The sequence below is a fragment of the Corythoichthys intestinalis genome, chromosome 13 (genome assembly GCF_030265065.1).
Source record: "Corythoichthys intestinalis isolate RoL2023-P3 chromosome 13, ASM3026506v1, whole genome shotgun sequence".
In the NCBI taxonomy this organism is placed as follows: Eukaryota; Metazoa; Chordata; class Actinopteri; order Syngnathiformes; family Syngnathidae; genus Corythoichthys; species Corythoichthys intestinalis.
In genome coordinates, this window is record NC_080407.1 from 43608358 (window position 1) to 43634143 (window position 25786).

The window sequence follows — 25786 nt, forward strand, 5'->3', positions numbered from 1 at the left end:
ATATATATATATATATTAAAAAAAAGGCATGTCCGATATTTTTTTGCCGATTCCGATACTTTGAAAATGACATGATCTCGATCGGGACATCTTTAATAACAACTGTGCAAAGCTATGACCAGCTTTTGTACAAAGGCAGAAGGCTTCTACATTCACCTTGAAGGCAACATGCATACTGCCCCAAAACCGATATTTTAAAATGCTTTCATCGGCCGATATATCGGGCAAATCTAGTTCCATTTACTTTGAGTAGTTTTACCACTTGAGTAGATTTTTGCCATAATTTTGTTCTCAAAAAACCTCATCTTGTCGACTTTCGCTCCCTCCCTTGCTGGTCGGCTTTGGTCAGAGGTTGCCAGGCTGTCTGTCGGCCTGTCGCCGCGTCCCTCTGGGGGACAAAGCTCCCGTTCTTCCAGGGGAAAGCCCCCGCCCTTGCCGGAATGCTTCGCTCGCCTACGGGCGCGAGGTGACTAGGGGAGGGGCGGAACCACAACAAAAAGATTCAATAGGTGTTCAGTCGCACTCTTACTCGGAACTTATTTTTTCCTAGTTAAGAAGCACAGAGTAGCTTCAACAACCGTGGCATTTGTGCTGGTGAAGATGTGTGAGTGCCTGACAAAAATTGGAAGTCATGTTTGCGCGGCAGAAGAAAAACAACGTCAAAAAGCACCGGACAGGCTTTGTACTGGACTTCCTCAAAAGAGCAATACACTGGTATTGATGTCAGAGTTCCCTGAAAGTAACCTATCATACCATCGAAGTTGCAGTTTAATCACAGACCCGATTGTATTATGAAATGTAGAGAATTGAATAACCGCAGCGTGCCTTTTTTGGTCATGCTGCGCAGAAATCCTGAACTGTGTCGATTCTGTTGAGTCAGTCCGAGAACGACACGCGCTTGTGTTCCGCACAACAACAAACAATACCAAACAGGCTTGCGTTGCCCCGGAGATGTGTCACGGTGTCGTTTAAGCCGACATTGTTGCTTGGGCTTCTCTATCTGGCCATCAGGCGCGCCGCCCGGGCAAGACTTGTCAGGTTGTAGCGCTGTTATTTACACTGAACGGAAGTCATGCTGAATGTTGTGACAAAAATTCACGCGAGCCAGGTGGGGTTTCAAGTCGGGTCACATCAGATTTACAATGCTAAAAAAAATAAAGGGAACACTAACGTAACACATTGTAGATATAAATGAATGAAACTGTACATACAGTGGGGCAAATAAGTATTTTGTCAACCACCAATTGTGCAAGTTCTCCTACTTGAAAAGATTAGAGAGGCCTGGAATTGTCAACATGGGTAAACCTCAACCATGCGAGACAGAATGTGGGGAAAAAAACAGAAAATCACATTGTTTGATTTTTAAAGAATTTATTTCCAAATTAGAGTGGAAAATTAGTATTTGGTCGCCTACAAACAAGCGAGATTTCTGGCTGTCAAAGAGGTCTAACTTCTTCTAACGAGGCTCCACTCGTTACCTGTATTAATGGCACCTGTTTTAACTCATTATCGGTATAAAAGACACCTGTCCACAATCTCAGTCAGTCACACTCCAAACTCCACTATGGACACCAGAGACAAAATTGTAGACCTGCACCAGGCTGGGAAGACTGAATCTGCAATAGGGAAAACGCTTGGTGTAAAGAAATCAACTGTGGGAGCAATTATTAGAAAATGGAAGACTTACAAAACCACTGATAATCTCCCTCGATCTGGGGCTCCATGCAAGATCTCACCCTGTGGCGTCAAAATAATAACAAGAACGGTGAGCAAAAATCCCAGAACCAGACGGGGGGACCTAGTGAATGACCTACAGAGAGCTGGGACCACAGTAACAAAGACTACTATCCGTAACACAATGCGCCGCCAGGGACTCAAATCCTGCACTGCCAGATGTGTCCCCCTGCTGAAGAAAGTACACGTCCATGCCCGTCTGCGGTTCGCTAGAGAGCATTCGGATGATCAAGAAGAGGACTGGGAGAATGTGTTATGGTCAGATAAACCAAAATAGAACTTTTTGGTAGAAACACAGGTTCTCGTGTTTGGAGGAGAAAGAATACTGAATTGCATCCGAAGAACACCATACCCACTGTGAAGCATAGGGGTGGAAACGTCATGCTTTGGGGCTGTTTTTCTGCAAGGGGACCAGGACGACTGATCTGTGTAAAGGAAAGAATGAACGGGGCCATCTATCGAGAGATTTTGATTGAAAATCTCCTTCCATCAGCAAGGGCATTGAAGATGAGACGTGGCTGGGTCTTTCAGCATGACAATGATTCCAAACACACAGCCAGGGCAGTAAAGGAGTGGCTTCGTAAGAAGTATTTCAAGGTCCTAAAGTGTCCTAGCCAGTCTCCAGATCTCAACCCCATAGAAAATCTGTGGAGGGAGTTGAAAGTAGAGCAGGGCGGTAAACCGAAAATTCACCGTTACCGAAATTCTTCATGATGACCGACGTGATTTTGACCATGTCGGTAAATTCGGTAATTTAATAAAACAAGAAAATAGAGTCTTTTCATCCTGCTTTGACTCTGCGTTGTATGGCAATGTTCATTCCCCTTTAAGAAAGCAGTCAGTGCGCTTACGTATGGAGTCACGTGGTTTTCAGGAAGCCGAACAAACAGAAGACCGGAAGGCTAACGCTAACGCTACAAGCAAACGTGATGGAGCCGGGCTTAAGGGAGCTTCGCCAAACTTTCACGCGACATTAAGTAAACTCTTGGCAGGTTCCAGACGGGCTTTCACCCGCTGTCCTCGATGGTTCTCACGATTTCAGGAGAGGATGCTTTCAGTGCTTTCTTCTGGTAGCCAATCTACAGGCTAACGCTAGCGGCTAACGGTACAAATGAACGTGATTGAGTCGAAACAGCTGAAATTAATGAGTGGACTGGGCACAGTCATCATCTAGCAATCATGTCGCGTTTTTTGGTATCTCTGTGTGATTTCTCTGAAAGCTTTCATGATGGTAAAGCACTCAGCATAAAGTATAATCCAACAGTGGAGCCTATATGTAATATGATAGTGTAATGGCCACAGCTATTTTTTGTATGTGTTTGCTTTATTCTGCCATCATAAAATTTGAAATGTTTCATTGGCATCAGAGCAATACAGTTTTAATCTGGTTGTGTCTGTGTGGGAGATTAAAAAATGTTCTGGAAAACATGACGTAACCTGACGTAAACACTTGTGTTGAATTACCGGTATGTCACAGCAGCCATTACCAGTAAGATGTCTGAAGTGTACTGTTAAAGCTACAAGTCATTTGTGTTACAATGACATGTTTGCACAGTAGTCATATAGATTTTTATAATGTTGTACATTTTTAATCTGCTCAATTTACCGTGATACGTACTTAAGGCCATATCGCCAAGCCCTAGTTGAAAGTCTGTGTTGCCCAACGACAGCCCCAAAACATCACTGCTCTAGAGGAGATCTGCATGGAGGAATGGGCCAAAATACCAGCAACAGGGTGTGAAAAGCTTGAGAAGAGTTACAGAAAACGTTTGGTCTCCGTTATTGCCAGCAAAAGGTACATAACAAAGCATTGAGATGATCTCTTGGTATTGACCAAATACCTATTTTCCACCATGATTTGCCAAAAAATTATTTAAAAATCAAACTGTGTGATTTTCTGTTGTTTTTTTTCCACATTCTGTCTCTTATGGTTGAGTTTTACCCATGTTGACAATTAGAGGCCTCTCTCATATTTTCTTTTTTTTTTTTTTTTTGAAACTTTGTTTATTGGTCACATAAATCATGACATAAATAACAAACCTCTCTCATATTTTCAAGTGGGAGAACTTGCACAGTTAGTGGTTGGCTAAATACTTATTTGCCCCACTGTAAGTACTGTATTTATAACAATAAATCTACAAGATGGCATTAACATTATTAACATTTATGTGTATTTTGCATAGCTATTTGATTGGGAATGCCAGTTCTCTTTCCATTGAGCACTTTTCTTTTTGTGAAGATAGGAATATTATTATTAATAATAATATTAATATTATTAATATTATTTTTGTTGTGCTTTCACTAAATGATACTGTCGTGACTCAACTGTTCCGCCCAAATGCATGATGGGAGTTTGGGCAACCATGACTGTCAGTGGTGGCTGCAAATGGTATACAGCAGGGTTCACTAAATCTGGACCTCGGTGCTACTTTTCCTGTCGTGTTTTCCACGTCTCTCTCCCCTAACACACCTGAATCATATGATTGTGATCAGCAACCCCTCCAGAAGCCTGATAATGATCCTGATTATTTTGATTCAGGTGTGTTGGAGGAGGGAGACATGGAAAACACGACAGGAAAAGTGGCACCGACGTCCGGATTTTGGGAACCCTGTTATACAGTATGTTCTGCGTTGTGTTCAATTAGGCGTTTTAAGTGAACAGAACCTCTCCTGCTCCGCCCAAATGCTTGATGGGAAGTTGGGCAACCATGACTGTCAGTGGTGGCTGCAAATGGTATACAGCAGGGTTCACTAAATCTGGACCTCGGTGCCACTTTTCCTGTCGTGTTTTCCACGTCTCTCTCCCCTAACACACCTGAATCAAATGATTGTGATCAGCAACCTCTCCAGAAGCCTGATAATGATCCTGATTATTTTGATTCAGGTGTGTTGGAGGAGGGAGACATTGAAAACACGACAGGAAAAGTGGCACCGACGTCCGGATTTTGGGAACCCTGTTATACAGTATGTTCTGCGTTGTGTTCAATTAGGCGTTTTAAGTGAACAGAACCTCTCCTGCTCCGCCCAAATGCTTGATGGGAAGTTGGGCAACCATGACTGTCAGTGGTGGCTGCAAATGGTATACAGCAGGGTTCACTAAATCTGGACCTCGGTGCCACTTTTCCTGTCGTGTTTTCCACGTCTCTCTCCCCTAACACACTTGAATCAAATGATTGTGATCAGCAACCTCTCCAGAAGCCTGATAATGATCCTGATTATTTTGATTCAGGTGTGTTGGAGGAGGGAGACATGGAAAACACGACAGGAAAAGTGCCACCGAGGTCCGGATTTTGTGAACCCTGGTATACAGTATGTTCTGCGTTGTGTTCAATTAGGCGTTCTAAGAGAACAGAACGTCTTCTGCTCCGCCCAAATGCTTGATTGGAAGTTGGGCAACCATGACTGTCATGGTCGCTGCAAATGGTATACAGCAGTGGTGTCCAAACTATTTCACATAAGGCCGCAGTGGGTGCGGGTTTTTGTTCAAACCCATCATGAGGACGACCTTTCACCAATCTGGTGTCTCACAAGTGTAATCATTTGATTGAGGTCAGGTGCTGCTTGTTTTAGCACAAACTTCATTGGTTAAACTAACTGTGCTCGATTGGTAGGAACAAAAACCAGGACCCACGGCGTCCCTTGAGGACAGGTTTGGACACCCATAGTATACATTATGTTCTCTGTTGTTTTCAATTAGCTGTGTTAAGAAAAACGAACGTCTCCAGCTCCGCTCAAATGCATGATGGGAAGTTGGGCAACCATGACTGTCATTGGTGGCTGCAAATGGTATACAGTGTGTTTTGCGTTGTGTACACTTAGGCGTGTTAAGAAAAAGAACGTCTCCTGCTCCGCCCAAATGCATGATGGGAAGTTGGGCAACCATGACTGTCATTGGTGGCTGCAAATGGTATACAGTATGATCTGCGTTGTGTTCAATTAGGCGTGTTAAGAAAAAGATCGTCTCCTGCACCGCGCAAATGCATGATGGGAAGTTGGGCAACCAGTGGCTGCAAATGGTATACAATGTGTTCTGCATTGTGTTCAAATAAGTGTGTGAAGTAAAAGATCGTCTCTTGCGCCGCCCAAATGCGTGATGGGAAGTTGGGCAACCATGACTGTTAGTAGTGGCTGCCAAAGGTTAAGTAAAGCTTTTCGCTCTCAATGTGGTAAAACAGTGTCGTTGTAAACTGTTTGAGGCAAGGCATGAACGGGTCATTCCGTCCATCTGTTAATTGCGTCAAATATTTTAACGTGATTAATTAAAAAAATTAATTACCGCCCGTTAACGCGATGAATTTGATAGCCCTAATTTTTATTAAACACTTTGTTCGTTCCATAGTTGATTGTGTTGACAACAAAGTCTGATAAAAATTATCAATAATAATTGAATGTATTAACCCATGGAGGTCTGGATTTGGAGTTATACTCAAAATGAAAGTGGAAAAACACATGACAAGTGTTGAGACAGCGTTGTATGTGTGGCCTCCAACGGCCTGGATGACCTCCCTACAACGCCTGGGCATGCTGCTAATGAGACGACGGAGGGTGTCCTAGGGAATCTCCTCCCAGATCTGGACCAGAGCATCACTGAGCTCCTGGACAGTCTGAGAAGCAACCTGGCTCAGCCAGATGGACCTAAACACAATGTCCCAGAGGTGTTCTATTGGATTTAGGTCAGGCGAACCTGGGGGCTAGTCAATGTTATCAAATCCTTCTTCCTTCAGGAACTGTTGCATACTACAGCCACATGAAGTTGGGCATTGTCGTGGACCAGGAGGAACCCACTGCACAAGCATAGCTTATGACAATAAGTCCAAGGATTTCATCCCGATACCTAATAGCAGTCAGTGTGCCATCATCTAACCTGTAGAGGTCTGTGTGTCCTTCCAGGGATATGCCTCCCCTGACCATCACTGACCCACCACCACACTGAATGATGTTGCAGGCAGCATAACGTTCTCCATGGGATCTCCGGACCCTTTCACATCTGTCGCATGTGCTCAGTTTGAACCTGCTTTCATCGGTGAAGAGCACAGAGCCAGTGGCATAGTTGCAAATTCTGGTGGTCTATGGCAAATGCTTCTTAAGATCTACGGTGATTGGCAGTGAGCACAGGGCTCTCTACAGGATGTCAGGCCCTTAGACCATCCTCTTGGAGCCCATTTCTGATTGTTTGGTCAGAAACATTCACACCAGTGGCCTGCTGGAGGTCATTATGTAGGGCTCTGGCAGTGTTCATCCTATTCCTCCTTGGATACCGATCCTGCTGAGGGTTTAAGGATCTTCTACGGTCCTGTCCAGCTCTCCTGGAGTAACTACCTGTCTCCTGGAACCTCCTACAGGACGACAGGTTGGTCCTCAGACTGTCCAGGAACTCGGTGATGTGCTGGTCCAGATCTGGGTGGACTGGAAATCCCTCAGGAGAACATCCGCCACCATATCAGGAGCAAGCCCAGGCGTCGCAGGGAGGTCATACAAGCATGCAGAGGCCAAAACACACTACTAAGCTTCATTTTGACTTGTTTAAAGGACATTACATCAAAGTTGGATCAGCCTGTAGTGTGTTTTTCCACTTTCAATTTGACCAAGAATCGATATATAGTTTTGAAAAGGTGTGACAAAAAGGAACCAAAAGCTTGCTACCAAAATCTTCCATTAGATGTTGACGTTAGCTCACTGGCTGCCATTGACGACGCTAGACATTTTGACTGGATTGGATGTCCATCGCCGTCAATGGCACTGAAACCATAGCATTAAGAGCCAGTTTTGTGGGTATTAACAGGTCACTTCTTGTTCATTTTGAGTCACTTTGGGAACGTTCTTGAGTCATGTCTTGTAGAGGCCCAGAAGATAAATACATTGTCATTCAAGGATTATGTTTCTCCGGTTGATGTTTGGACACGACAGCAGTGGTGGTGAAGACGGCAGAGTCCTAACCTGTGGACGCTCTCTGTCTTGACGGAAGGAAGTAGGAAAAAGAATGCATGCTGAGGCAGCTAAATGTAATACCATTGCTGTGTTTAGACCCCTTAAAAGCACACATACAAACACACGCAGATCCAGGGCAGACAACAAAACCTCTCGTGACGCATTCCTTTGTGACGTCAAAAGCTGTGCTTCTGAGTGCAGCACAGGATGTCAGGCAGATCGCTCACAATGATGACAAACTCGTGTTTATATGCTCTGTTATATACTTTTGTTGTCCTATTCTCGTCAATGACAGCCAATGTAAACTGCTGGCCAAAAGTTTTGGCACCCTCAGCCTCATACTTGGTAGCACAACCTTTCGACAAAATAACTGCGAACAACCGCTTCCGGTATCCGTCAATGAGTTTCTTACAATGCTCTGCTGGAATTTTAGACCATTATTCTTTGGCCAACTGCTCCAGGTCTCTGAGATTTGAATGGTGGCTTATCCAAACTGCCATTTTCAGATCTCTCAAGAGGTGTTGTATGGGATTCAGGTCTGGCCTCATTGCTGGCCACTCTAGAAGTCTCCAGTGCTTTCTCTCAAACAATTTTCTAGTGCTTTTTGAAGTGTGTTTTGGGTCATTGTCTTGCTGGAAGACCCATGACCTCTGAGGGAGACCCAGCTTTGTCATACTGGACCCTATATTATGCTGCAAAATTTGTTGGTAGTCTACAGACTCTATTATGCCATGCACACGGTCAAGCACTCCAGTGCCAGAGGCAGCAAAGCAACCCCAAAACATCAGGGAACCTCCGCCACGCTTGACTGTGGGGACAGAGTTCTTCTCTTTGAAGGCCTTGAGAACATTCTTCCAAAATGTTTTTGGCTTTCTCAGGTAAGTTTTGGCAAACTCCAGTCCGGCTTTTTTATGTCTTTGGGTCAGAAGTGGGGTCTTCCTCAGTATCCTACCATAGAGTCCCTTTTCATTCAGACGCCGACGGATAGTACGAGTTGACACTGTTGTACCTTCGGACTGCGGGACAGCTTAAACTTGGTTTGGATGTTACTCGAGGTTCTTTATCCTCCATCTGCACAATCTTTTCTTTTCCATCCAAATCTAGGGGGGTTAGCCACGGTGCCATGGGATTTTCACTTATTGATGACACTGCGAACGGTAGACGCAGGAACATTCAGGTCTTTGGAGATGGACTTGTAGCCTTGAAATTCTTTGGTCTTCTTTCTGTTTTCCATGCTCAATGTGGTACACACAAGGACACAAGGCAGAGGTTGAGTCAACTTTAATCCATTTTAACTGGCTGCAAGTGTGATTTAGTTATTGCCACCACCTGTTGTGTGCCACAGATAAATAACAGGTGATGTTAACAAATTAGAGAAGCATCACATAATTTTTGAAAGGGTGCCAATACTTTAGTCCGGCCCATTTTTGGAGTTTTGTGTAAAATTATAATAATTTAAAAAAAAATCTTTTCATTGCAAGCAAAATAAATGAAGATATTACTATCAAAGCATTTATAATTGCAATCATTTTCTCGGAGGATTTGACAGACATTATCTGACAGAATTGCAGGGGTGCCAATACTTTTGGCCGGCAGTGTATTCTATTAGCTAAGCAGCTAACATTATCATTTTACGTCAGTTACTACAAATACAAAATAATTCAAAGGATATCGTCAAAAGAAACGTGTAATGTACTACGCAACATCGCAACACAACTGGAAACGGCAGAAACGGTACAAAACTTTATGCTAGCTGTTGCCGGACGCTAACGTTGAGATAGCGTCATACAGTACTGAAAATCGGATTCGAACTCTGGTGCAAAAAATATGTGATTGGGACAACCCTAAACCTTATTGCTTCCTCAATGAAATTATTTTTAAAGTCTTTTAGGTTTGGGAATACATTGCCGCACATTTACCTTTTCTTTCTCTGGCACAGTCCTTTTGGCTCAGCCCATCGAGAACGAATGCATGGAGGCTCTGACGCTCAAGATCACTGACTTCGGCTTGGCCAGGGAGTGGCACAAGACCACCAAGATGAGCACGGCGGGCACCTATGCCTGGATGGCCCCTGAGGTTATCAAGTCCTCTACTTTCTCAAAGGGCAGCGACGTTTGGAGGTGAGGTTATTTATATTTTGAATCATCATTTTATAGACTGAGCAGTGGCGGATGCTGGTCTTTTAATGAGGGAAAGCTCAAAGTGTGACGGTGGAGGGGCTGCTCGGTAGGGAAAGAAACTAGAGTGGGGGAAGTCAAGTCTCCAAACACGAGCAGCTACAATAGAAGAAAAAAACAGTCTAGTCAGTGCTAGTCATTTTTAACAAAGCAAGTGTCGCTACTCAATGAGCTAACTAGGGGTGTGACAAAATATCGAAATGGTGATATATTATGATAGTTTGTATCCCAAAAGGTTATCAATATGCTCCTGCCAAGAATCGAGATATCGTTTTAAAAAGGTGTCAATGTTAAAATAAATAGATAAATAAAAAAAGGGAATCAACAAGTTGTTATCAAAATCTTCCACCATCATACAACCCCTAGCAAAAAGTATGCAATCACCAGTCTCAGACAAGCACTCACTTAGACATTTTATCATGTAGAACAAAGTTCGATAAAAAGCTTGAAAAAAATGAATTTGTTCAAAAGTGCAACTCTTTAGCATTCAGAAACACTAAAAGAAATGAATAAAAACATTGTGGTGGTCAGTAAATGTTACTTTTTTAGAGCAAGTGCAGGGAAATATTTATGGGATCACTCTATTTTGAGGAGAAAAAAAAAATGAAATCATTAGAAACAAACAAAGAAATAACAATCAAAACACATCTCTAGTATTTAGTACCACCACCTCTGGCTTTTATGACAGCTTGCAGTCTCTGAGGCATGGACTTGATGAGTATTTTTCATCAATTTGGTGCAAACTCTTTGATTGCAGTTGCCAGATCATCCATGCAGGTCAGAGCCTTGGTGTGGACCTTTTTTTTTTTTTTTCAATTTCCACCACAGGTTCTCAATAGGGTTGGGATCTGGGCTATTTGCAGGCCATGACATTGACTTGATGAGTCTTTCTCAAAGGAATGCTTTAAAGGGATCCTCTATTTTTAAGACAAGTAATTCTTAAAAGATAAATGTTAGTATGAGAAAACCCCTCTTAATGTTTTTGTTTTAATAAAGTTTGAAAAATTATTTCAGGGGATAGGTCGCCATTCTTGTTACGTCACCGGTCCCGTTACCGAAATTCCAGCGTGTCACTCGTTAGCTTTCCCAAAATGTCATCAGTTCTACCCTTCCTATTTGAACCAGATCTGAAAAGTGAAAAGCAGGACAGCACTGTCGGTCGTTCACAAGACAAGCTTCAGGGAAAAATGCATGCAGCAAATACCTGATAAGACAAAAGTTGTGCAAAACTGGTGATGCGAGAGAGTGCTGTTGGGAACTCCGGTTTTATTAGCAGATATTCAAGGTAAGCATATTGCGTTTTCAAACTTATCCCGATATAATTATGTAGATTGTTAGCATCCAGAGCTGTCGTGTGCTTTACATACAGTACAGGCCAAAGAGCCCACCTTGTGTAATCCATGTCTTGTACATTGTAACGCGTAGTAGCTAGGATACGTTTATAAAAGTACCAAAAAGGGGAGAAGCTTCCACTTCTGCACATTTATTCACAAAAAGATATTTCCACCTTGACCACTCTTTACTCGGGAGCTCAGCAGTACGCAAACACGCGTTCCCTGATGAACTCCAACGTTGTTGTAAGGTCCACGTCAGAGTCACTGTCGTCACTGTAGCGTGCCATAGTGCTTTAATTATTTAGTATGATTTGGGGGAAACTCCCACGAAGAATAGTCAACATAAAAGATGGCAATAGTAATCCAAATCTGCGTTTTTTACTCACTCAAAGATCCAGGAATTGCACCGATCCCATGGCAATGTCGCAGTCGCGATCAGGCCGTCGATTCCACAAAATAGACTGATCCGAAAAGCCGCTGCGGGACCGACGAATCAAAAAATGGACAGATCCGAAACCAATATTGCAGATGCGGTGGGACCGTCAGATCCAGAAAATAGACGGATCCCTTACTTGACTGAGGATCCAGGAAAAATGTTCGGGCGCCAGTTGTAACGCGTGGTAGGTAGGATATGTGCATACAGGGACCAAAAAGGGGGAGAAGCTTTCACTTATGCACATTTATTCACTAAAAATAATAATTCTACCTTGACCACTCACTTCACTCCCCTTTTTTCCATTTGACTGGAAATTGCATCCAAAAGCAGCACATTGTGGCATTTTACTTAATGAGTTTAGGCAGCAATAAGCAATTGTTGAACACGCTACACATTTGGAAAGATCCCAATGACGTCATCACTGCGAGCCCACAAACCATGGCCAACTAACGTCAAAATATGGACTAAATATTATAAAATATTGCCATTGATTTAACATTTTATGTGTTTCTAACAACATATTTTAGTACAAGAGAACAATTGTGGTTTATTAGAGCCTACATGTATTTCATCATCTTGGAAAATAACAAAACATATTTTCAATTGAAGGGAGAAGACAGCTGTCTAAAATTTCAATATAAACTTGTGCACTTATTGAAGATTTAACCACAGCATCTCCTCAGTGCCTTTGCCTGATATTCAGCCCCATATCATCTAGGACTGAGGGAATTTTCATGTTTTCTTCAGGCAGTCATCTTAGTAAATCTCACTGGAACGGCACCAAACAAAAGTTCCAGCATCATCACCTTGACAAGGGTCAAGAATCTGCATTGGATAAGGTGATGATGCTGGGACTTTTGTTTGGTGCCGTTCCAGTGAGACCTTAAATGGCCCAAAATAAACTAATTCCAATTCACACTCGAAGCTTGTTTTTCTGTTAATTCGTTGTTTGTAGAATATCCTAGAATGATTTCCTGACCAATGTATCGATAATCGTTGTATCGTCATATCGTCAGATCCTTATCGTGAGGTGTACCAAGAGGTTCCCACTCCTAGAGCTAACACAAACGCTATTCTAGTGGAAGCTTTTGGTAGCAACTTGTCGGTTCTTGTCAGGACCATATCGATATCCTTTTGGTATACAAAGTATCGCGTTACATCCCCATTTTGATATATTGTCACACCCCTATTGCGTAGCATCGGTGCGGTATTTCTTCCCACTAGCCGATACCGATACCTTTAACGCCCATCGGGTCCATTTATTTAGACTTTTATGTATTTATTCAAGTATCTTTTACAAAGTGTGGGCGGAACAGGCGAGCTGAATGCTTCCAAATTAAAGAGTCATCTCTCTTCCACTCTTTCTCATCTGGGATAACCAGCGCCGCAGGGCGAGCCTCGAAGTTGCATCCCTTGCGCGCTGGTATGGCCCGCAAGTTGTAATTAAAGCACCAAATAAGAAGAAAAAAGGTTAGAAGCTCTGTACACTCCACATTTAGTGCTCGGACAAAAGATAATTGACAGTGTGCGAGATCCAAGTTCTGAGACTCTTGTCACACACAGCTTTGGTTACACTACTTTAATGTACACAGATACAGCTAAAAAAAATGAGAAAAGATAACATTTCTCGGTCTTTACAACACAATCAGTGCCCCAACTTCTCAGTCTATTCAGCTAGAAGAGTCATGTGTTGTGTAAAACCTTCAGAGGTAAGGTTGATATCCTCATCCTCAACGCAGTTTCCAGAATTGTAATTCTTGTGTTTGCTCACGCAGTTATGGTGTTCTGCTGTGGGAGCTTCTAACGGGAGAGGCGCCCTACAAAGGGATCGACGGGCTCGCCGTGGCATACGGCGTCGCCGTCAACAAACTGACGCTGCCCATCCCTTCCACGTGTCCTGAGCCCTTCGCTCAGCTCATGTCAGGTGGGTAAAACCGAAAAGGACAAACTCTTAGTGATGAATCTCCAGTACAGCGGGGTTTCAAAACACTTCATTTCCCCACCCCTGGGGGTTGGGCCACAGTCACGTGAAAGGAAATTGAGTTGTTTGGTGTGTTGATATTCACATTTTCATAGAGTAAGTTCCTCATTTCAAGCCAAAAGGATTGAAAGAAAAGCTGTAAAAGAAGTGAAACCAAATCATGGCATATTTTCCACTGGCTCTGAAGAAACGTGACGTGACTGTTTTATTCCTTGTCTGCTGCGTGACAGAGTGCTGGGACCAGGACCCGCATCGTCGACCCAACTTTGGATCCATCCTGGCCCAGCTGACGGCGCTGGAGCAGCAGGTGAAGGAGGAGATGCCGCAGGACTCCTTCCACTCTCTGCAGGAGGACTGGAAGCTGGAGATCCAGGACATGTTTGACGAGCTGCGCGCAAAGGAAAAGGCACGAACACTTGACTTACATCACTTCAAGTATTAATATAAAATAGTAATATAATTTGAGTCATTACCATCGGAATATTTTGCACAACTTTGCACCTATTGTCAGATTTTACTGCTTTCTTGCTGCAGTTGTACGATTAAAGTCAACTGTGCATTCAGATGGATTTTTTACATCATCAAAAACCAGACAATTACATGAGTTACTATGATGTGAGTCACTTTGATCCAAGTCACAAGTAAATCCCGAGTCTTACCTGTTGTGGGCAACTCAAGTCAAGTCGGGTCCCAAGGTTGTGTTGACTCGAATCGCAAGGTTACGTCGAGTCGCAAAGTTACGTCGAGTCGCAAGGTTATGTCGAGTCCAAGGTTGCGTCGAGTCATGTCGAGTCGAGTCACAAGTTTACGTCGAGTCACAAGGTGACGTCGAGTCACAAGGTTACGTCAATTATGTCAAGTTGAGTCGAGTCCAAAGGTTACGTCGAGCCTAGTCACAAGGTTGTCGAGTCATGTGATGTCGAGTCACAAGGTTACGTCGAGCCATGTCGAGTCGAGTCACGAGGTTATGTCGAGTCGAGTCACGAGGTTATGTCGAGTCGAGTCACGAGGTTATGTCGAGTCGAGTCACGAGGTTATGTCGAGTCGAGTCACGAGGTTATGTCGAGTCGAGTCACGAGGTTATGTCGAGTCGAGCCCCGAGGTTAGGTCGAGTCGAGCCCCGAGGTTAGGTCGAGTCGAGCCCCGTCATAAGGTCAGGTCGAGTCAAGGTCGAGTCGAGTCATGTCGAGTCGAGTCACAAGGTTAGGTCGAGTCAAAAGCTTAGGTCAAGTCGAGTCACAAGGCTACGTCGAGTCACAAGGTTGAGGCGAATCACAAGGTTAGGTCGAGTCACAAGGTTAGGTCGAGTCATGTCGAGTCACAAGGCTGAGTCGAATCACAAAGTTGAGTCGAGTCACAAAGTTGAGTCGAGTCACAAGGTTGAGTCGAGTCGAGTCAAGGTTGAGTCGAGTCATAAGGTTAGGTCGGGTTACGTCGAGTAGAGTCACAAGGTTAGGTCGAGTCATGTCAAGTCGAGTCACAAGGTTAGGTCGAGTCGAGTCACAAGGTTACGTCGAGTCACAAGGTTGCATCGAGTCGAGTCACAAGGGTATATCGAGCGGAGTCACAAGGTATGGAGTGGAGTCAGATTGTTCCGTGATGGTGTGGCGAGAGTGGACAAGACGACCAAGCAGATCACTGGCAGGTGGACCCAATCTACGATTCAAGTTTTTTGAGTCAGCTTGTTGAGTCTCGAGTCATTACTTACGTGTTGAGTCAGGTCTCGAGTAAAAAATAATGGAAGGGTATCAAGCTTAACAGTGTTCCCTTCTCTGTCCTTCAGGAGCTGCGGTGTCGTGAAGAGGAGCTAAAACGTGCGGCTCTGGAGCAGAAGTCCCACGAGGAGTTCTTACGGCAGCGCGAGCAGCAGCTAGCTCAGTGGGAGCAGGATGTGTTTGAGCGCGAGCTCAGCCTCCTTATCCTACACCTGAACCAGAACCAGGAGAAGCCCAACGTAAAGAAGCGCAAGGGAACATTCAAGAAGCACAAGCTTAAAAGCAAGAATGGCGAAAAGATAAGCATGCCACAAGGTGTGAGTTCGGGCATTTCTGTCCACCGTCTCTGTTGTAATAACAGTTCATATAGATGACATTAGGCTGGGAATCAATATATCGTTTTAAAACAGTGCCACTGGTTAAAAAGGAACCACCACGTTGCTACTAAATCTTCCTTTAAAAGCGTGTCGACGTTAGTTCATCGGCTGCTATTGGCAGGTTAAGGTTAACTCAGTAACTCAAAATCAACAGGAAGTGACCCGTAAATGCCCCAAAATCTACACGCACAATTAACGCGCGCTAGTAACCAATTTTGAAGTGCTACTCATATTCCAATCAAATTTTGGGCCACCTCTTTCTTCCAGATTTCATCCACAAGATCACCGTGCAGGCATCACCCGGGCTTGAGAAGAGGCGAAACTCGCCCGATTTGGGCTCAGGCTCTTCACCGTCGTTTGGTCCGCGTTTCCGCGCCATCCAGCGTGAGCAAATTGTGCTTTCTATTCCTCCTATGGCCTTGGACCTCTCCTTTTGTGTGCTCTCGCAACCACCCACACTTCATTTCCTCCCTTTCCATAAACTCCCCGCCAGCCTCCTTATTCCACTTCCTGTTGCCCTCATTCAAGCTCTTTGTCAGTAGTCTGTTTTCAAGCAAATATCTGACTTCCTGTGAGGATCATCGCACCTTTTCAGATAGTTTTTTGCATTAACGCTTGCTTCCTCCAAGTTGAGTTACTTTACAGCAGCAGAGGGAGCCCTGGAGCTACCCTCGTCTCGATTCCTGCTTCTGACACTCTCATTTGTCCACAGTTAGTCCCAGTGACAACAGCAAAACATTTGGTCTGAGTGCAGTTTGGCCCCTAGAGGTCCCAGCTCATAAGCAGGCCAACGGAGAGCTGAAATTGTGCCCTCACTGGAGGCCTCAAAGCCCTAAAAGTCCCAAAAGCCCCAAAGTCTTGCGCCTCAGTCCTCAGGAGAGCAGGTAAGCTGCATGTTTGGGAAAGCCGAGAGCACTCGAGCCGTGAACTCACGCCTTCCCGTTTCTCATGACCAGTTTGTCCATGAGAGCCAAGCTGTTAGAGTCACACTGCAATGAGAACGGAGAAGCTGCGGACGACTTTGAGGAGTACAGGCCCCCTACGCCGACCCTTTCCCTGGCCCACAATGGTAACTGCCATTGTGCAGGGAGTCCCCGCAATGAATATCACACCTTCCCAGCGTCCATAGCATGAAAACAACAAGTCTAAGAGTCATGCTTTCTTCGCAAATGTTTCCCTCCTTCTTCCTGATACAGGCCGGCATCAGGTTTTCCAGCGTCTCTGAGCTGATCTTACCCCAGGCAGCTTGGACTTTCCTGCTCAGAGTGCCTTCGGACATTGCTGGCGCCATCTCTTCCTAGATTTTCTATTGGCTACAGGTTGTGGCTGTTCCCTGGCCACTTGTCCTTCTCCCAGAATGCCGGAAAGTCGGCGATCCGTTTGCGTAGTACTGTATAAAGGACAAGTGGCCAAGGAACAGGCCCGACATGTCGCCAATAGAAAATCTGTGGGCGATCGTCCCAGAAGAGATTAACAATATGGCGCCAACAACGTCCAAAGGCACTCTGAACAGGAACCTAAAACCTTCCTGGTCCAGGATCAGTTCAGAAACCCTGGACAACCTGATGTCCAGCATACTGGACTGTATTCAGGCCTACAGTCCCTGACAAAAGTCTTGTCGTCTATCCATTTTGTGAAACAATTGCTAATAACCTGACTTTTAATTTTTCAATTGGTTTCAGAAATGGCTCATATGAAAGCTAAGACCCTCCCAAATTATGTTGAATATACAAGAATATATTCGTTTCACTGAAAAAAGATTTATCATTTAATGAAGACATAAATGTCAAATTTTGGCAAGACAAAAGTTTTGTCGCCTACAGAAAGTAGTGTAAAAATTGAACAAAAAATGTACTTCAAATGCAAAAATATGTTACATAACATAAGCGAATTAAGTAGTGGTGCTGTGAGATCCAAATTTAATATTTTCTATGACTCCCATGGGCTTGAAGGACTGCATCCATGCGGTTCGGCAATTATTCATACAATTTGTTGATGAAGTCATCAGGAAAATCAAAGAAAGCAGTCTTGCATGCCTCCCAGAGTTCATCAACATTCTTAGGTTTCGTCTTCCATGCTTCCTCTTTCATCCTGTTCATGTCTGGTGACTGGGCTGGCCAGTCCTGGAGGATCTTGATCTTCTTTGCCTTGAGGAACTTTGAGGTAGAGATTGAAGTATGCGATGGAGCACCAACCTGCTGCAGAATTTGTCCCTTTTTATGGTTAGGAATGTAAGAGGCAGTTAAGATTTGTTGATATTTCAGACTATTTATGTTGTCTTCTACCCTGCGGATCTCTGGCACACCCCCATACTGGATGTAACCCCAGACCATGATTTTGCCACCACCAAACTTCACTGTTTTCTGAGAGAATCTCAGATCCGTGCGAGCCCCAGTAGGTCTCCTGCAATATTTGCGGCGACTGTGGTGTAATTCAATGGAAGATTCATCTAAAAAAAATCCACCTTTTGCGCACAAATGGAAGATTCATCTAAAAAAATCCACCTTTTGCGCACAAAACAGTGACCACAGTCGCCGCAAATATTGCAGGAGACCTACTGGGGCCCGCATGGATCCGAGATTCACTCAGAAAACAGTGAAGTTTGGTGGTGGCAAAATCATGGTCTGGGGTTACATCCAGTGTGGGGGGGTGTGAGAAATCTGCAGGGTAGAAGGCAACATAAATAGTCTGAAATATCAACAAATCTTAGCTGCCTCATACATTCCTAACCGTAATAAGGGACAAATTCTGCAGCAGGATGGTGGTCCATCGCATACTTCGATCTCTACCTCAAAGTTCCTCAAGGCAAAGAAGATCAAGATCCTCCAGGACTGACCAGCCCAGTCACGAGACATGAACAGGATGAAAGAGGAAGCATGGAAGACGAAACCCAAGAATGTTGATGAACTCTGGGAGGCATGCAAGACTGCTTTGATTTTCCTGATGACTTCATCAATAAACTGTATGAATCCTTGCTGAAGCGCATGGATGCAGTCCTTCAAGCCCATGGAAGTCACACAAAATATTAAATTTGGATCTCACAGCACCACTACTTAATATACTTATGATATGTAACATATTTTTGTATTTGAAGTACATTTTTTGTTCAATTACTTCTGTAGGCGACAAAACCTTTTGTCTTGCCAAAATTTGACCATTATGTCTTCATTAAATGATAAATATTTTTTCAGTAAAACAAATATATTGTTACATCATTAGGGAGGGTCTTAGCTTTCATATGAGCCATTTCTGAAACCAATTGATTAATTAAAAGTCAGGTTATTAGCAATTGTTTCTACAAAATGGATACGCGACAAGACTTTTCTCAGGGACTGTATATCAGGGATAAATCTGTAAATAAACCATGACTCTAAGATTTGTAGTTTTCATGCTATGGACGCTGGAAAGGTGTGACATTCATTGTGGGACACCCTGTACTCCATGAAACTATGTTGCATTGTTGTCATCTATTCAGACAAAAACTGGCATTTTTCTCGTTAGGTTTGAGTCTCCCAAGACAAGTTATTAGCTCGTCACTGTCTTTCAAAAAAATCTTCACCGACAAAACATTTTCATTGACGAAAACAACGTTTACCATACACAAGGGTTAAAGTCCTCCGTCAGCAATCATGAGATTGACGCAGATCACATCTTTTTGGCAGGCTCCTCAATGAAAGACGGCCTGCGACTTCCCCTTCAGCAAGGAGACTCTGGCAGTGAAGAAGGAGGGTCTTCTCCCGCGGGCTCCCCCAGGCCGGACAGGGGCCCTCTCGGCCTGATTAAGAACACCCACCAGGCTCTGCTAGGGACCGGCTCCCTCTTGGCATCCATAGGTTTAGGTCGATGCTTGGACATCTTGCCAAAAGTTCCCCCTCGAACGAACCCTCCGTCCCTCGAAGAGTGTGCGGCCTCCTTTCTGGAGGGCTCGCCCTCCAAGCCCCTTGTTCAGCAACCCCCCTTCGTGGACGACCTCATCACCTTTGCCTCCTCCGAGCCGCTTTTGGATTTAGCGTTGCGGTGCCAAGAACTGAAGCCGCCACCAAGCGCGGGATGTCAACACCGGATACGGCCGGACGCAAGTCTGGGGGAACGCGACCAGAGCTTCTTCGCCACCAACGGGAACGCAAATTCCGAGAGCTCGGCACACAGAAGCCAGCAGAGGAGGAGGTCCAGTCCGAGCCTGCTCGGCTCCCAGCTAGGTAGGTGATCGAGAGTCACAAGCATTACCAATTATACTAGATCAGGGCTGCCCAAACCGGGTCTCTTTCAGTCCTAGTTTTTGTTCCTACCGATCAAGCACTGACCGTTTCACCAATGAGGTTCCTGCTAAAAAAAGCAGCACCTTACTACAATCAACTGATCTCACTTGTAAATACCAGATTGGTGCAAAGGTGTAGTCCTGTTTGTTAGTTTGAGGACCTCTGGACTAGATGCTAGATCAGGGGTGGGCAAACCGGTCCTCGAGGGCCGCAGTGGGTCCTGGTCTTTGTTGCAACTGATTCAGCACAGACCGTTTAACCAATGAGGTTTCAGTGGAAACAAGAAGCACCTGACTGCAATCAACTGATTGCACTTGTAAGAAACCAGATTGGTGAACGGCTGTCCTCATGATGGGTATGAATTAAAACCCGCACCCACTGCGGCCCTTTGTGGAATAGTTTGCCCACCCCTGTGCTAGATGGATGTTGAAATGTCCAAACATTTGTGTCTTTTCCAGTACTGGACCTGCCCTTGTGCCAAGACACGCAAGACTCTGATGACAAGCCCCCCACACCGCGCACTCTTCATCCCAAGGTGGCTCCCTGGAGCCGGCTGCAGGTCAACGTCATCCCCCGACCTCGTCCGTCGCCTGTACGCCCCCGCATCGATGCTTGGAGCTTCATCTCGGCAGGCGGCGGGACTCCAGGAGTCGGGCGTAGCCCGAGACGCTCGGACAGCGTCCCGCTGGGGTACCGGCCCTCCCCGACGAATCCCTTCTCCAACTGCGACCCTTTCCCCTCGCCGGCTTGCGACCCCTTCGCCCTCAGAGCCGACCCGTCGTTCGCCCTGGACAAAACTTCGCCCTTCGATCCCTTCTCTGCGCCTTTCCCCACCTCGCGTTCGGCGCCGTGCTCCGCCAACGGCTCGCCCACTTTGCCGTCATTTCGCATTGCGCCACTCAACCCGGCCGACTCGCCGCTCATCGACCTGGGATGGGCCGCCTGCGGCAAGCAACCGGACGGAACCAAAGAGCGAGCCCACCCCCGAAGGACTCTGGGGCTCAAACCCTTCAAGTCTCCTACTCAACTCCGAGACGACCGCTTCTGAAGTCCGCTCTCGACAAACGAGGACTGTTTACCGGGACCCTATTTGTACCTCGACCTGCAAAAAACCATTGAGGCCGCAAATATCCAGTAAATCACTGTTTAATAGATGAAAAGCAGCAATATAGGGCGAGCATACAAACATTTTATAGTTTTAAACTGAGCTTCAACATGTGGGACCTCAAAGCAGATAGGACATGTTCAAGAACCATGTTTTGTCACTCAGTACAAGGAAAGGAGCAACTTTTACCGCGCTTCGTAGGAACGCGTCCCCACATTTCACATTACACCAAAGAGTCAACATTCAACATGACCAGTGATTTCCATCAGTAAGAATTAAATTTAGGGGAGTGAGAGTGGAAGTTAGACTAATGCGTTTGTGGTTTGGTTTTGAAAGTGTCAACTAGGAGTAGAATAGAGGTGGATAGAGTAGCTAAAAATTTGACTCGGGTGGCGTTACTTCAAAAGAGTTTCACCAACGACACGTAGCAACAGTAATCACATGACTTCATGATACCCATCAGACGCAAGCAAGGATTTTATTTGGCACAGCTTGACCATGGAAAACCGCAAATATGATCCTTTTAATTTCACCATGGGAAATATGTTTTCTCTCCGCGACCCTCGTGAGGAATAAGCGGCATGGAAAATGAATGAATGAATGAAATATGTTTTCTCCACTAGAGGGCACGCATGCTCTTAGGCTGAATGATGCTTCATTTCTCTAGATTTTTTTTTCTTGCTGGAATTCAATTTTTTTGTGTGTAATGTGGTTGTGTAATAGTCTGCTTTGGCTACTCTACCCACTTCTGACTATAACATATTACGTGACCATATTGGTTCCACAAAAAAATCATCGAATTCCGACTCCAAAAATCTACAGAAATGAGACATCACCTGTACACAGTCTTGGAGAAAAATATTTCCTACCATGAATTAAAAACAATCATAGCTCCGGTTTTCCGTGGTTTAATATGTTGAATAAAGAGGACAAATATGACGTAGCCCGATTAAGAGTAGCATTTCTTCGTCACAAGTCTAGTCAAAGTAAAAAGTATGGCATGGTAAAACCTGTTAGAAGTACGTTTTTCTCCAAAAGTTTGCGTGACTGCCCACCTCTGAATGTGACAATATGATATTAAAAAGCAATACGTTTATTGGAGAAGGTGTTCGACCATGTCCTGTAGGGGTGCTGAGGAAGTACAGGGTACCGAGGCCCTTGTTACGGGCTGTTCGTTCCTGTACGACCCGTGCCGGTGTTTGGTCTGCATTGCCAGTGTTAAATCGAATTGGTTCCCGGTGAGGGTTGGACTCCTCCAAGGTTGCAGTTTGTCGCTTGAAGAGGTCTAGTTCGGTGGCCGCAGCATCTCTGCTTTTTGCAGTCGGATGTGGTGCTGTTGGCGTCATCAAACAGTGATCTCCAACTCTCACTGGAGCGATTCGCACCCGACTGTGAAGCAGTTGTGATGAAGTTCAGCACCTCAAAATCCTAGACCGTGGTCCTCAGTCGGAAAAGGGTGGCGTGCCTTCTTCGGGTCGGGGATGAGATCCTGCCCCAAGTGGCGGAGTTCAAGTATCTTGGGGTCTGGTTCACGAGGGATCGTTGCTAGGTCTGCAGTGATGTGGACTCTGTACCGGTCTGTTGTGGTGAAGAAGGGGCAAGCTCGGTCATCTGAGAGGGACTCTGGGTCAAGCTGCTCGTACTCTGTGTTGAGAGGAGCCAGTTGAGGTGGCTTGGGCATCTGGTTCGGAGGCATCTCCCTGGCGCAAGACCCCAGGGACAACCCAGGACACCCTGGAGAGTCTATGTCTCTCGGCTGGTTTTGGGATCGCACCGGAGGAACTGGTTGAAGAGCCCGCTCCGGGTTGGGGATGAGATCCTACCCCAAGCAGCGGAGTTCAAATATCTTGGGGTCTGGTTCATGAGGGATCAGTGCAAGGTCTGCAGTGATGCAGACTCTGTACCGGTCTGTTGTGGTGAAGAAGGGGCGAAGCTCTTGATTTACCAGTCGATTTACGTTCCTACCTATGATGACGAGCTGTGGGTCGTGACAGAAAGAACAACATCCCGGATACAAGCAAGCAATATTAGTTCCCTCCGCAGGGTGTCCAGGCTCTCCCTTAGAGATAGGGTGAGAAGCTCGATCATCTGAGAGGGACTCAGGGTCGAGCCGCTCCTCCTCTGTGTTAAGAGGAGCCAGTTGAGGTTGCTTGGGCATCTGGTTCGGATGCATCCTGGACGTCTCCTGGCGCAAGATCCCGTGGACCACCCAGGGCACCCTGGAGAGTATGTCTCTCGGCTGGTTTTGGGATCGTACTGGAGGAGCTGGTTGAAGTGCCCTCTCTGGGTCGGGGATGAGATCTTGCCCCAAGTGGCAGAGTTCAAGTATCTTGGGGTTTGGTTTACGAGGGATCGGTGCAAGGTCTGTACCAGTCTGTTTTGGTGAAGAAGGGACAAAGCTCTTGATTTACCAGTCGATCGACGTTCCTACTTACGGTGACGATCTGTGCGTTGTGACCATTAGTTTCCTCCGCAGGGTGTCTGGGCTCTCCCTTAGAGATAGGGTGAGAAGCTCTGTCATCTGAGAGGGACTCAGGGTCTAGCTGCTCCCCCTCTGTGTTGAGAGGAGCCAGTTGAGGTTGCTTGGGTATCTGGTTCGGATGCATCCTGGACGTCTCCCTAGCTCCAGACCCTCGGGGACAACCCAGGACACCCTGGAGAGTCTATGTCTCTCGGCTGGTTTAGGGATCGCGCCGGAGAAGCTGGTTAAGGAGCACTCTCCGGGTCGGGGAGGAGATCCTGCCTCAAGTGGCGGAGTTCAAGTACCTTGGGGTCTGGTTCTCAAGGGATCGGTGCAGTGATCCGAACTCTGTACCAGTCCGTTGTGGTAAAGAAGGAGCGAACCTCGATTTACCAGTTGATCTACGTTCCTACCTTCATCTATGGACACGAGGTGTGGGTCGTGACCGAAAGAACAAGCGAAAGAACCGGATACAAGCGGCCGAAATGAGTTTCCTCTGTAGGGTGTCAGGACTCTACCTTAGAGATAGGGCGAGAAGCTTGGTCTTCCGGGATGGACTCGAGTTGAGCCGCTACTCCTACGCGTTGAAAGGAGCCAGCTGAGGTGGCATCTGGTTATGATGCCTCCTGGAGAGGTCCCAAAGGCACGCTGGAGACACTATGTCTCTCGGCTGGCCTTGGGATCCCGCCGGAGGAGCTGGGAGTCTGGGCTTCCTTGCTAAAGCTGCTGACCCCAGGTTAAGGTGCCCGGACTGAACACATTACAGTAAATAGAATTGTAGCTTGCATGTTATAAAACTTGTATAGTAATAGAAATATACAGGGACGGGGTTCGGGATATTTATGAATGGCTTCTATGTCACACACTGGATCAAAATGTCCTTTTCTCAGCGGCCTCGGACACAATCTACATCAGGATGATGTTTTCCACTGGACTTTTTAAACGTTTGGGTGCTTCTAATGTCCAGTTCATGACAATCTCTCCATTTAAGTATATTAGAAGATGATCTTGAGTTCGGTAGGGGTGTTGCACAAAAGTAGGATTAAAAACATCTGGGATAAACGCTAAAATGCCACTTGACCAGGATTAATTTAGCTTTAGCTTTTGTACAACCAATGTGAGGCTTACATTAGCCAATGTTTCCAGACTTAATCCCTTATCCTGGTTTTGTGCAATACCCCTCGGATCTAATTTGATCTTAGAAGTGAAGCTGGACACGACTGAAGTCATATTCATCTTTTGTCTGATTTTTCTGTGTTTGTGTTTTTTGTTTGCTGAATCATGTTTTTTTTTTTTTTTTTTTTTTTTTTTTTTTTTTTTTTTTAAATGTATATAATTCTATTTTTCTGTGACCTGCCAATTTCATGTGGTTTCAAAGAACGTATGGAAATCTCAGTCTGGGCTGGGCCTAATTAACTCTTATTGTTCTGTGTCAAGAAGATTTATTTCCCTACAACGTGTGTAAACGTGTTTTTATTATTTCTCGACTATTACAAATGGTTTAACCTGTGGAAATAAACAACAAAAAATATGACCAAATAAATGTAATACTTGAATAGTTGATTATTTTGTGTATGGTTGCATTGACTTCAACAGTTAGCCTAGAAATTTCAAGTGGTATGAAAAAGTATCGTAACCTTTTGGAATTTCTCACATTTCTGCATAAAATCAGATCTTTGGCAAAATCGCACAGATGAAAAAACTGTCTGCTTAAACTAAAACAACCCAAACATTTATAGGTTTTCATATTTTAATCAGGCTATTATGCAAACAATGACATGAGGGGGAAAAATAAGTGAACCATCACATTTAATATTTTGTGCCCCCCCTCCCCCGCCCCCTTTGGCAGCAATAACTTCAACCAGCTTCCTTTAGCTGCAGATCAGTCTGGCACATCGATCAGGACTAATTTTTGCCCCTTCTTTACAAAACTGCTGTAGTTCAGTCAGATTCCTGGGATGTCTTGCGTGAATTCCTGTCTTTAGGTCATGCCACAGCATCTCAATGGGGTTCAAGTCTGGATTTTGACTTGGACACTCCAGAATGTGTATTTTGCTCTTCTGAAACCATTCTGGACTTTGACTTAGCCACTCCAGAACGTGTATTTTGTATTTCTGAAACCATTCTCTAGTTGATTTACTTCTGTTTTGGATCGTTGTCTTGTTGCAGCATCCATCCTCTTTTTAGCTTCCACGGTCTGACAGACGGCCTCAGGTTTTCCTGCAAAACATCCTGCAAAACATTTGAATTAATTCTTCCATTAATGATTGCAAGTTGTC

At 45.1% G+C, this 25786-nt stretch overlaps 1 protein-coding gene across 1 annotated transcript in view; it reads left to right on the forward strand.

Moving 5' to 3' along the window:
• Positions 1 to 25041, forward strand: part of LOC130927819 (mitogen-activated protein kinase kinase kinase 11) — a 37922-nt gene extending 12881 nt beyond the window's left edge. The window contains exons 2-10 of the mRNA XM_057853885.1: positions 9602 to 9782; positions 13385 to 13533; positions 13821 to 13996; positions 15374 to 15620; positions 15950 to 16066; positions 16395 to 16566; positions 16639 to 16751; positions 19345 to 19881; positions 20400 to 25041. Coding sequence (XP_057709868.1) covers positions 9602 to 9782; positions 13385 to 13533; positions 13821 to 13996; positions 15374 to 15620; positions 15950 to 16066; positions 16395 to 16566; positions 16639 to 16751; positions 19345 to 19881; positions 20400 to 20989 — 2282 coding nt within the window. The 3' untranslated portion in view covers positions 20990 to 25041. The remainder of the gene's footprint in view (positions 1 to 9601; positions 9783 to 13384; positions 13534 to 13820; positions 13997 to 15373; positions 15621 to 15949; positions 16067 to 16394; positions 16567 to 16638; positions 16752 to 19344; positions 19882 to 20399) is intronic.
• The last annotated feature ends 745 nt before the right edge of the window (positions 25042 to 25786 follow it).